At 43.6% G+C, this 12,310-nt stretch overlaps 2 protein-coding genes across 11 annotated transcripts in view; both read left to right on the top strand.

Moving 5' to 3' along the window:
* Nucleotides 1–561: 561 nt before the first annotated feature.
* ndufs5 (NADH:ubiquinone oxidoreductase subunit S5) lies at nucleotides 562–2,870 on the top strand. Its single transcript, XM_080516218.1, has 3 exons — nucleotides 562–641; nucleotides 1,585–1,826; nucleotides 2,628–2,870. The coding sequence occupies exons 2-3, from the start codon at nucleotides 1,611–1,613 to the stop codon at nucleotides 2,730–2,732; spliced, it is 321 nt and encodes a 106-aa protein (XP_080372344.1). The 5' UTR covers nucleotides 562–641; nucleotides 1,585–1,610; the 3' UTR covers nucleotides 2,733–2,870.
* A 4,837-nt stretch (nucleotides 2,871–7,707) lies between these two features.
* macf1a (microtubule actin crosslinking factor 1a) overlaps nucleotides 7,708–12,310 on the top strand; it is a 188,620-nt gene continuing 184,017 nt past the window's right edge. For all 10 annotated transcript variants that reach the window (XM_080515943.1, XM_080515949.1, XM_080515944.1 and 7 more), the window contains exon 1: nucleotides 7,708–7,869. The gene's annotated coding sequence lies outside the window, so the exon portion shown is untranslated. The remainder of the gene's footprint in view (nucleotides 7,870–12,310) is intronic.

The following is a 12,310-nucleotide window of genomic DNA, read 5'->3' as shown; positions in this document are numbered from 1 at the left end:
GCATGATGAAAATCTAAATAGTGGGAAATGAAGAAATAGTCACATGGTGAAATGAAACGGGGATCAGAACGAGTTCAGATCTGAAACTTCAGTGTTTCAAAGGAATACATTGAAATAAAACAATTAAAAATGTTACTCTTCTAGGATTATGAAAAACATGAATAAAGTGATTAAGAAGGTAATAAAATGAATATATTATTTGATAGGCAGGGAAAGTAGTGTTTTAATGTCTGATTTCAAAGAAGTGAGTGTAGGAACTAAAATTTGCTACATCTTGTTTCTTATGGGAACTTTTAGTAAACGTCTTCGTGAGGCGCTCAGAGGTCTGGATGTTTTGTATTTTACAAGTCATTTTAAAATGTATTTAAGGAAAACACAATAGAGTAAAATTTTGAGATATTGTTTGGATTATCAAGCTCAAACTGTAAAAAAACAAAAACAAAATCTGTGTGAATCTTAATCAATGGAGAAAGTCTTGGACTTGCAGTACACGCTTTCCGACAGTGGGGAGCAGCAGTGAGTCGACCGGCGCGTCTCTTCACGACACCACGACTCGGTTTACGACAGTTGTGTTTTCAGCTGCCGTAAAGCCTGACGCGAGGCATCGGAGGAAGGTTAAAGCGACTCAGGCTAAATAGAAGGTAAAACACATCATTTCGCAAACATTTAACGAGCTTTTGACGATTTAAATCCACATCTGAGCTGTGTGCGTCCCGCCGTGGCGCCGCGCGGAGGCGTCACGTGACGTTAAAGCAGAGTAAAGACGTGTTATTGTCCAGGCCTGCTGTTAGCATGAACGGCTGTCATTGAAGAAGAATCTTCATTATATTACACACGAAAAACCCTTTAAAAGTTACCGATGCGTCATTAAACTGTTGTCAAATTAATTCCTAGTAGAAATAGGAGGCTTTGTGTTCCGGACGTGTGATGATCTAATATAATCAGGAACACTTTTTTTTTTTTTTTTTTTTTAATAATCCGCTGAGATTATCTCACGTTCGCTTGTAAATATATATGAAAAATAAATAAAAATGTTGTCTTTATTATTTCTACAAATGTCATAGTATGAGTTTATGTTGGAAGTCGGTCTCGTTATATGTTTGTATACTCATACGATAGAATAGACTATTGATATTGTATTATTTACTCTTTTCCCAGATGTAACTTGGGTTTTTAACACCTTTTAACAGTAGTGAATTAAAATAATCCCAAATATATATGACAATAAATGATTGTCAATAAGTTTTAATGACATGTTTACCAGTTACTCAGAGAGTTTTGATTGTTAATTCTGTCTTTTCTATTTGTTTATCTTTGTCTATATAGACAAGGGGCTGTTTTTAGTTGGTGTTTTAGATTAGGTAGAAATCCAGATAGAATATTCAAGTTTACACAACAGATTTAAGACATTATTGCTGGAAAATGACTAAAAGTTACTAAAATCTACTCTGAGTTCATTAGTAGCAGGAGCAACACTCACAAATATCTGTATTTAATGAGTTTCTGAGTGATTGTCATCACTCTTGTGATGTGTGATATCATGAAATACTAAACTTTTTCTGTGCGTTTAATCTCCCCCATCAGTTCTCTGGCCCTCTCCCGTTGGCACCATGCCTTTCGTGGACCTTCACTCGCGGACCGGCATCAGCGTGGACCGCTGGCTGCTGGTGCAGAGCGGCGAGCAGCCGCAGAAGCGGGCGGCGCGCTGCCACGCCTTCGAGAAGGAGTGGATCCAGTGCGGCCACGGCATCGGGCAGACCCGCGCCAAGAAGGAGTGCAGGCTGGAGTTTGAGGATTTCTACGAGTGCATGCACCGGCAGAAGACGGTGAGCCAATCCTCCCGTCTCCTCGGGCACCAGGGGTCATTCGTCCTCCTCTCACGCCGCGACTCCAGTGGGATTTGCAGGGACGTTCAGAAAGTTCCGACTCTTTGACGTGGTTGTCGTTGACTGAAAGCTCTATTTTATTCTAAATACTCAATGGTTTTTGTGCAGTTAGTGGACGCTGGAGGGAAATGAGGCCGTCCTAAACTTGCTTCCTTGTCTAATTTGCTTAATACCGTCCTGCTAAGAGTGACGGCGGCCTCGCCGACAGAGCGGCGGCGTCGGCAGAGTGGAGTGACGGCTCGCCGCTCACAAACTGCAGCGGCAGCACAAAGTCCCGGCCTCGGCCCGCTCATTAGTCTCGCCTTGTTCTCTGAACACAAGTGCTGACTCAAGGTGAACGTTGGCCTCACTTCCAACGCCTGACAGCAAATTAACTTCCATCAGACACACTGAAGCTGGAAATGTGACTTATGTAACCGCTGCTTCAAGAATCAAGTCATCCCAGCTGCATTGAAGTGGACTTTCAGGGTTCTGACTTGGATTTGGAGACAAATCTGGTTCTCGGCAGCACCGATTTAAAGCAGAGGAGTTTATTTTCCCTTCTTTGAATCGGCTAAACGTGAATCTTTCTGTGTCGCAGTGAGACGTCAGCTGCTGCCTGTTGACAAAGTTCTTAATGAGGTTTTCACTTGAAAAGGAAGAATGACGAGTCAAAATGTTGGCTTCAGTTCAAGGCGCTGCATTGAAGGATGCATTGCGTTGCTCCGTCTCATGTCTCCGTCTCATGTCTCCGTCCTGCAGCTAACGAGGTTGCATGCGATCCGTGAGCAGCGCGACAAGATGGTGAAGGAGGGGACGTACACGCCACCGCCGTGCCACACCGGTGAGACCGACCAGGCGCCCTGAGGAACGCCGACCGTCTGCAGCTCTGCTCCCGTGTATCAGTACATTTACATGTACATCAGAAACCCTTTTGTTTTGTTTTTTTCCTCCTATTTCCCCTTCATCTGTACAAGTTTCCAAATAAATGTTATGATCCACCAACCCTGTCCTGGTTTCTGAGTCGATTTAGAGAATAAAAAATAAAAATAATAAAAGAAAAAATTATTTGAGGCTTAAAAAAAAAGAAAAAGAACTCGAACTCACATACAGCTTGAATAGAATACCGGCATTTTATTAATTTAAATATAGATCCAATTCACAAGAAAGCACCAGCATATTCACGAAAAAGTAGTTTTGATTCTACACTAAAAAAAAACACGATTTCCAATATATGCAAATGTAATATAGTGCAACTGCATATTAACTCAAACGTATTAAGTTAAAAGAAAGAATACATTATTAGAGACAAATTCAATTGAATAAAATAACACCAGCATTTGAACACATTCTGATAAAATTCACTAAATACAACATAACACCAACATTTTGAATGATTAAAATTTTCTGAAAGCTTTAGGGTTGATTTAAATAATAGGTTTACTCTGTATTGATTTATGATTTTAAAAGATCACACGGTGTAGATTGCACTTATTTTACTTTATTTTATTGGTGGTTTTTTTAAACTTTATTTTAACATCTTTATTGTGTACGGTGACCTTGGGTGTCCTGAAAAATACATTAAATGTATTATTATTATTAATGTTCCATACTTAAAAACAGATATGAATTGTTGTGTGTATAATAGTCCAGACGTACGGCTGAATTGCTGTACGGGGGATTTGTCTCCACCTTCCAAGTGGAAGTTGATCTATAGTGTGTTTTCTTAACCCGCTGACCTGATTTTCAGCAGATTATCGGGTAAATTCTCCCGAGGGACCGGAGACCACTGACAGCAGACAAGATATGAATAAATGCTCTTTGACATCCTCCATTCAATTACAGGCCTTTAAATCAGTCTGATGGGATTAAGAGGTGTCGTGAGGCGCCACAAGATGGAGCCAAGCGAGCGAGTCGGGACCCAGGAAGCCTCCAGTCGCCTCTTCCAAGCTTATTTCCTGACTTTACCAAGCAGCGGATCCTTTAATTCTCTGTGGTTTCGTGTTTAGTGTCTGTCAGTCCTGCGGTTCGTTCGTATGTGCAGCGAGAGCAGGCTGATTTCATTACACGGTGGCTTGAAGCTCCACATGAGGACACGGAGGTCAGAGTCTCTGTGATGTTCAAGTGTGTTTCACTTCAGTGTGTCACTGTTTTCATGCTGCACACGCAGACACTCGCCCAACTGTCGATGACGTAATCCAGGGGTGTTGAACAGGCGGCCGGTGATGTCATAAACTTCAGCCCGGCTGTTAATGATGTTCTTATGCGGTAGAAAAATGACAACTATTTCTAATTTGTCCTCTCGTGGGTTGTTACTATTGGAAAATAGGGTAAAATAAATAGAGGCTTTAAAGAGTGTTCTCAATCTTATTTGAGTTAAAACGAAAGAAAAATCCAGAGTTTTGTCTTGTTATGTCCTGGACTGAATGTCCTGCTGTAACACACTGGTTGTTAAAGTAAGGCCAGTCTTCCCTGGGGGAAGGGAGGAGGGGGAGGAGGAGGAGGAAGAGGACACGGCTACTCCCAGCATGATATTTCCATTTTCACTTTGAGAAGCATGATGTGCCCACGGTGTCCAGCTCAGAACTACATTCATACGGTGGCACGTTTCACTTGACAACACCTAATATGTTTAAAAAATGTTTTTTTAAAGTGTGTTTCCACTGCAGCAGCGAACACACTGACAACGATGTAGTTACAATAGCGGAACAGGGGAGGCGCTGTTGCTTGATTTTGTAATGAAACCACACAGACGTGTGCAGAGAAGAATAAGCTAAGAAAATGGAGGGAACTTGACATCCGTATGGACTGACGACGCATAGGACGCTATCAGGGGTGAGTCTACCTACATCTATAAAACTACTGATATGGACCATAAAACTAGAATATAAACCGCCAGTCGAACCACTACGGGTCCGCCATGTTTGTTTTGGAAGTGGAATGCGCGGGAGGGAAGGGGAGAGATACGCATGCGCAGTAGCGGGAGAAAATAGCGACACATTTGCTGACACAGTGGATCCGCACACTGGCGTCGTGTAAACCCCCCAAAAGTGAAGAAAGTTGTGCGGATACACTCGTATTTGTTACGTAAACGGAGCCTCAGTGTGGTTTTGGAGGCCCAAACATGCAGTTGTGTGTCTGTGGTTGTTAACGTGTGACTGTAAATCAACTGTACGTGTGAGTGACTGTGTTTGTCCTGTGATGGAATGAAGAATATTTTATATATATATATAAGAATATTGTATATATAAGAATATTTTAAAACACATGTTTAGAGTTGAATTCATTGTGGGGCTTTATTCTCCTCCTCTCTGTACAGCTCTGATTAAATCATTTTGCTTTATTTTTATAGACTCAGTGACCGATCGCTGAAGTTGTGATAAAGGTCAGATAAAGGAATTTAACTTTCCTATTTTTACATCAGACACTAATAAAGCTTGTACTGTTTGAGTACTAGTAAAGAGATGAGACTTAAAGCCTAATAACAGAACAGAAAATAAAACATGGAGGTGGTTTATGTCTCGTCCGCCTCCTGACATTCGACCATCACAGATAAAATCAAGCCTCTGCTGAGGTCCGTGACTCTCCAGCTCCTGAATTACACACTCAGAGCAGCTGGTCTCATTATTGTCGTGTCAGACTGGTTTTATTGAAATGAAGAAAACCACAGATGATCACGGGTTCTGTGCAGAAAGTCTTCTGTTAATATCCAGAATCACTGTGATTTCACAGGTTAAATTAGATTTTTTTTTGCATCAACAGATTTAATTCTAGTCGGTTTTTGTGTCTTTCTTCAAACTAATAATCAATTCAGCGTCGTTCAATAATTAAGTGATGAGGATCCGGGTGGCAGTGAACTTTGCTGTTTGTTTATCTCGGTTCATGCAGCCGACCGTTAGTTAATGTTTGATTGAAGCAGCGGCGGATTATCCAGCGCTGCCGGGCTTTCCCTCCAGGGACGGGCCGTCTGCGACGGAGGGAGGACGAGGGTCGGGATTATATCCTGCAGTCAGACTCCAGGAAGCAGAGCGCTGACCCACCGCACGACCAGCAGGCAGACCGACGACACGTTAACGCGATGCTTCCGCTGCTTTACAGCTCCGGGAGGATTGCTCGCCAGTCAGATCATGTGTCATCATTCACATTAAGGCTCTGTTATTTATTAAATTTTTCATTGCGAAGACGTGGAAAATGAAACTAAAAGCTTCCCGGGCCTGAGCATCAAAACAAATCACATCTTGAATGATGAAATGTTTCAAAATACACGAATTCAAGAAGGTTTACGCACATAAAAATCTCATTATTCTGCATTTTATTCATTCCTTCAGCAGATGGCTTGTGTTTTCTCTGTGCACGCAGAGTAAGATGCCTGGTTTGATTCCTCCCAACAGTCCAGACCCTGAAATGTCCCATCGAGTAGAGAAATCCTTCATACTTCAGCATGTCGTGGGTGATATATGCCCAGCGTTCACTCCTCTTGGTGTTGGAAAAAGCAGGCGTTTTAACCGATGAACATGGGACTGTGGTCACCGCCGTGTTATTTCTGTAGTTTGGTCACTTCTTTTGGGTTTTTTTTTGTGTGTTTTGTTGAACTATAGCAGTAAAACGATTGGGTGTGGCTGTAAAGAGAAAACAATCCTCTGATAGACATTAAAAGCTACGAGGCTGCAGAGAGGGTCACAACGTCTTAATACACCAGGAACCGGTCATGTACAGAGGGGGGAAATAAGTATTCAATCACCTACCAACTAGTACTACTCCAGCAAGTCTCCAGGTTAAGAACGACTGGAAACCCAACAACCTCTGTAATTAAATTCTATTTTTTCTATTGTGTCAAACACAAACAAAATGCAAATGTAATTTTCTTCTTAGATTCTGTCTCTCGCATGAAGTGTTCCTGATGTACAAAGAACTGAATCTGCAACTGAGGATGAAAGTTGATCTGTTCAATTAAAAAACAAAAAAACAAACAAACAAAAAACCTCAGAGCCAGAAAATCACCAGCTCTCCGACTCAGACCAGGGATTGTGAGGCGGAGGAGCTCGCCACTGCACCTCCTGCCCCTCAATCACTAGACATCCCTCTGTGAACCCCGTGACCCCCGGCTGTGACCTTTCAGATGGAGGTGAAGACCCTCCGCCCTGCAGCCCAAACACCAGCTCTCCCTCTCTCTCTCTCCCTCTCTCTCCCTCTCTCTCCCTCTCTCCTCCACTCCTCCAGCTGGGATCAATTGCTTTTTGAGCGACTCCCTCTCTTCCTCCAGCTGTTTGCAGAGGAGGGCGTGTGTGTGTGTGTGTGTAGGGATTACAAAAACCCAGATTAATACGAGCTCGTGCGACGTGAAAGCGCACATCTGATCCAACCCCGCTTCCTTTGCGTAATCCTGAATAGTTATGTGAATGAGTAGCCGCTGTAAATATGCCCATGTGAAAGTCTCTCTCTCTCTCTCTCTCTCTCTCTCTCTCTCTCTTTCTCCTCCCTATATTGGGAGAAAGTGTGGTGTCCGTGCGTCTCGCCTCGGTCTCTCCGGTTTGACTGATGACGCAGGAATCCGCCCGAAATCTCAATTTACGCGACAGTTAACGCGCTGAATGGACTCGGGTTAAGTGTCAGAGCCGTGAAAAAACGCCTATTGAATAGGGAGAGAGAGTGAAAGCGGGCCGAGGGAGGGGGGGTCAGAGAGAGAGAGAGCGAGAGAGAGAGAGAGCGAGAGAGGAGGGGAGGAGGAGGAGGAGGAGAGACAGCCATTACCATCCAGGATCACGTTGGCCGCTGATCAGCCTCTTCCAGCCGGCTCGGTGGCAGTTCGGTTCCAGGTGGAGGGGGGGGGGGGGACAGCAGCACCATCTGATCGGTGGAACGTGGGGGTGAAAAAAAACCCAATAAAACAGCCGGGCTCTCAGCCGCCCTCCATCCAGCCTGAGGAGAGGGAGCAGCGGCGGCAGCATCCCCCGGCCTCCGCCGCCCCGTGCTCGGACTGCAGGACCGCGGCTGCCCGGTGACGGTAAGCGGCTCCGGATCGTGGCGATCGTGTCAAGCTCTCCGATTGTGGGCTTTGTGTCTGGGGTGACGGGTCTGGTTCCCGGCGGCTCCGGAGGAGGACGCGTGAAACACGACGAACTCACGGAAAAGAGTTTTAAATCAGTTTGCGGCTCGTTGACGAGGCTCGAGCTGCAACGTTTCATACCGGAGCTCCAACGTGTTGATCGCGGAGAGAGGATGCTTGGTGTGTGTGTGTGTGTGTGTGTGTGTGTGTGTGTGTGTGTGTGTGTGTGTGTGTGTGTGTGTGTTCTGCTCTAGAATCGTCTCTCTCGCACACACGCTGGTTTCGTCCAAGTCGCTCGTTTTCCTCCGAGCGCGCGCGCGTGACGCGCGGTGCGCGCACTTGGAGGCAGCGGCGGACGCGAGAAGGTTTCTGGGTCGTGAGGAGCTCCGAGGTTTTCCTCCTAATGAGGGACTCGGCAGCGGCAGCAGCAGCAGCGTTTAGTCCGCAGCTCCAGCCTCAAATGGATAAATGTAATTAGTTGGTGTTATTATCCTTCCATTGAGCGGCGGCGCGCCGGACAAAGAGCCTCCTGCCTCCAGTCTGCTGCTGCTGCATGCAGCTCCATGCAGCTCCATGCCCCCTGTCCATGCATGCAAACGCATTCCCTCCCCACCACCAGGGACAAGACACAGAGACACAGAGACAGCAGGCATGCGTGCAAAAACATGGTGACACAAGCCAGCAGCTGCAGTTCTTTCTATCTGGTTGTTAATGTGCACAATTGAGAAGAAGCCTTTATTGATCCGTGCCCCCCCCCACCCCCCCCCCCCCCCCCCAGACCTTCCATCATCATCTCCATCTCCCCCTGCTGAGTGAGTCTCAGAGGACTCCATCACTGCAGGCTGTCTCTCTGCAAGTCTGTCTGTCTGTCTGGAAAAGCTGATATTATGCAAGGTGCAGCCAGGGGGAGGGAAAAAAAAGAAAGAAAAAGAAATCCGGATCCATGGAGGACTCCCCTCCTGCCGCTTTGTAACAGATGGTCGGATGTATCTCCCTCCAGCCTCCGTGGAGCTTCAGCCAGCAGACTAAAGACGCTCTCCAGCTTCTCGTGAGCCATAAACAGTGTGTTCGGGATTTATTTTAATTTTATGCTGACTGAGATTTGCTGCTGACTTGTTCTGTGTGCCACCATTTTTTTTTTTTGTGCCTCTGCACAGACACACCTCCTTACTACTGCATGTCCCTGTGCAGGAAAGCACCATCAGGGTGAGGGTGGAGGCGAGCAATGCTGCTTTGCATTTAGTCACAATCACACCGGATCACAAGCTCATATTAGATGGGTCTTCGTCTGGTATTTTCTCCACTTTGTCGATGGTTTGTCTGATTCACGGGGAAGTTTTGTTCTATAACTTCATTAAATTATGACCTTGATGTCTTTAGAGGGGACTCCAGATTATTCCTTATTGCCAATCAACAATCTAAAGACAGATTATGTTAATGAATGATAAAAATAAATTAATCTGTTGGATAGGGTTAAAAAAAAATTGTAATATTGCTTCATTCTTAAATTGGAAGCTTAAAATATTCTGAGGGCAAAGATTGCAGATTGTAGACAGAAGATTGTTGTCACGATGACTGTCAAAATAAAAGTCCCAGGAGAATATAGGCTGTGAGTCATGACACTCTGGAGGAAAACTTTGTTCTTTACTGAGCATGTGCAGAAGAGCTATTTGCATTTTTACCCCTGTTTACACAACCGAGTCGGAGCGTTTTCGAAAAGTTCCACATTGCGAGCCGTTGTCAAAAAGTGTCCGAGCACCTTCGTCATCTAACCGGACTCCCATGATGCAATGAAAGTTTTGCATTTTCACTTAAAATTGTAGTATATTCGGGGCCTTAAACTACGGAATTCTTCGCCATGGCTGCTCGGCCTGTTTTCAAAACGTGTTCAAGTGTGAAAAGGCTCAATTGATGATCAATATAAAATCTTGCCAATTGATGCGGTGACCTCCTGTAGGGTCACCAATGAATTGCAGGTCATAACTTCAGCATAATCGTCACATTATCAGTGTAATCAGAGTTCAAACGTCACGTTGAGATTTTAGGGTTAAAGATATTTCAACCACGAATTCTAAACGTTTTCCTGTATGACAAAAATATATCTATTATAGAAATGAACAAGAGAAGTATTATGTTGAACCCCATGTGATCTGATGTTTGACTTTTATGAGTGAAGCTTAACACAGTATCTTAGTTAAATGCGGTAATATTTATGTTTCTCTCTCTCCATAAGCTCCTATTAGAAATGTTTACATTTCCGGGCTGATAAATATTCACAAGCTCGTTGCTAAACTGACATTTCTGGGGAAAGTTTGTGAACTTCTGGTGCGTTTTGGTCTTTAGTTTCCATTTTTCTATAAACTACAATGAACAAAAGTGAAGAAAAACAGTGGAGATTTTTCTATTAGTTGTCACGTCATTAAAAAAACGGAGTAGTTAAAATCATTTATCTATCTTCTATAAGGATTTATCCAACCCAGGTCACTGGAGCTAATTGAAGGCAGGTTACATTAATACCTACAATCAATTTGGAGTCGCGATTGAACCTCAGATAAGCTTGACTGTGAAGCTTAAATACAAAACCGCTGGACCACAATATCGCATAAATTACAGCCTCATATGCTAATCGTTTTGTGTAACCATAAAAAAAAATCGGATACATTTCTTTCGTGATGTCTTTTGTCTTCACACGTCAATTAAAACGGAGCAAATTGACACGTCGGGCTGTTTTTAAACTGTATTATTCTGTCATGATACAGAATTCCGCCTCTTCCCTTTGTGAAATCTCCGTCTGGCGCCTCCATGCTTCTGACCGACCGTCTGGCCGACAGTCTCGGGGCTGCGTTTCTGTCTGCAGCAGCTCTTTCATGCACACGGAGCGTTTTAAACGTCATATATGCAAACTGTGTGTGTGTGTGCATTAATGTATGTGTGTGTGGTTGAGCTCCGTCTCGCCTCCCATTAACTCAGTCAGTGTTACTCATCATGATGGGGGCTGGTGATTTAAGAGGAGGCTTTTCTGATTCATCGTGTTTGTAATTTTAACCTCAACAAGTGTGCTTTAGGTTTATTCGGTGATGGAATTTATATGAAAGAAAAAAAACAAACTTCAATCAGAAAAGTAGGACGGAAGGTGGATTATATCAAAATGATGGACTTGGTTGAATTGGCTGTTGTGAATGTGTGTGGTTGGTAATGGTTGGAGGTCAAGAACAGGAAAAAGAAAGTAAAATAAGAAGGAAACGGCGGATATGGCGGAGGGACGGTGCCTTCCTGATGCCACCTTCTCTATGTGGTTTATCAGTCAGTGTGCAAGTTACTGCAAATGTAATTTCCAATACAAACATAATAAAGAAGATGCATTAAAGAGGAAAAGTGAAATAATAATGATAATGATAATAAATAATGGTAAACCTGCATGCATTCTGTTCATTCCCACCAAAAACACTTTCCTCTGACTTATCATGACGTTCCGATGAGGAAAATGTCAGCGAGTCATAATTCCTGAGCTTTTACTGTTTGGTGTTCTGAATGAGGGGTTTGTGTTTGACAATCTTTATGTCCCATTTCCTGATTTTGTTCCTTAGATGATATATTTTTTGTTTTTTTTTGTTTTGTTGACCCTTGTTTACTGCGTATCTCGGTTGAAGCGGCTTCACGTTTGTCAGGCAGATCTGAGCTTTATGTTTGTGAGTCGAGCCTGAAGCTCCGTCAGCGCTGGAATGCAGCTCTGACCGTTGGTCTCCTCTTCCGTCTCTCCTCCTCTGGCTGCACTCTTCCCTCTCGGCCGTTGACTCTCCATCTCTGTCATAGTCTCTCTCTCTCTCTCTCTCTCTCTCTCTCTCTCTCTCTGTCTCTCTCCTCTGTTTTTCGTTACTTTACTTCCTGCTGCTCAGGCTATATCGTGGGAACCGACCGTGCATGTAAATCCTGGTGGGGAGTTATAAATCATTAATCATAAATAATTATAAATCATTAATCATTGATAGTTTCATGGTATCAAACCTTTGATGCTCTTTTCTATCTCTGCAGGTGTAACGGAAGATCTTTGACTCAAAAGTTTTCGAGGGGTGTTAATGATCAGTTATTACATGTTTCGGACACATCTTGGATTTAAAAGAGAAACTGGATATGTAACTTATAATGAAACACAATATCTAAGTTTGAATATGAATTGTTATGGAAGGTTGATGTAAACATCTAAAAAAAGTCACATTAAAGAGTGACTTCTTCTTCTTCTTCTTCTTCGATTATTCAGGAACTATTATGTGAAACTTTCTGATGGTTTTCCCCAATAAGTTACTGTGACTTTATATATAAATATAGTGACTTTAGTGTGTGTGTGTGTGTGTGTGTGTGTGTGTGTGTGTGTGTGTGTGTGTGTGTGTGTGTGTGTGTG

This window comes from Blennius ocellaris (genome assembly GCF_963422515.1).
Source record: "Blennius ocellaris genome assembly, chromosome: 20".
In the NCBI taxonomy this organism is placed as follows: domain Eukaryota; kingdom Metazoa; phylum Chordata; class Actinopteri; order Blenniiformes; family Blenniidae; genus Blennius; species Blennius ocellaris.
The sequence above is the reverse complement of the archived record's forward strand: the minus strand, read 5'-3'. Positions and strand labels throughout refer to the sequence as shown.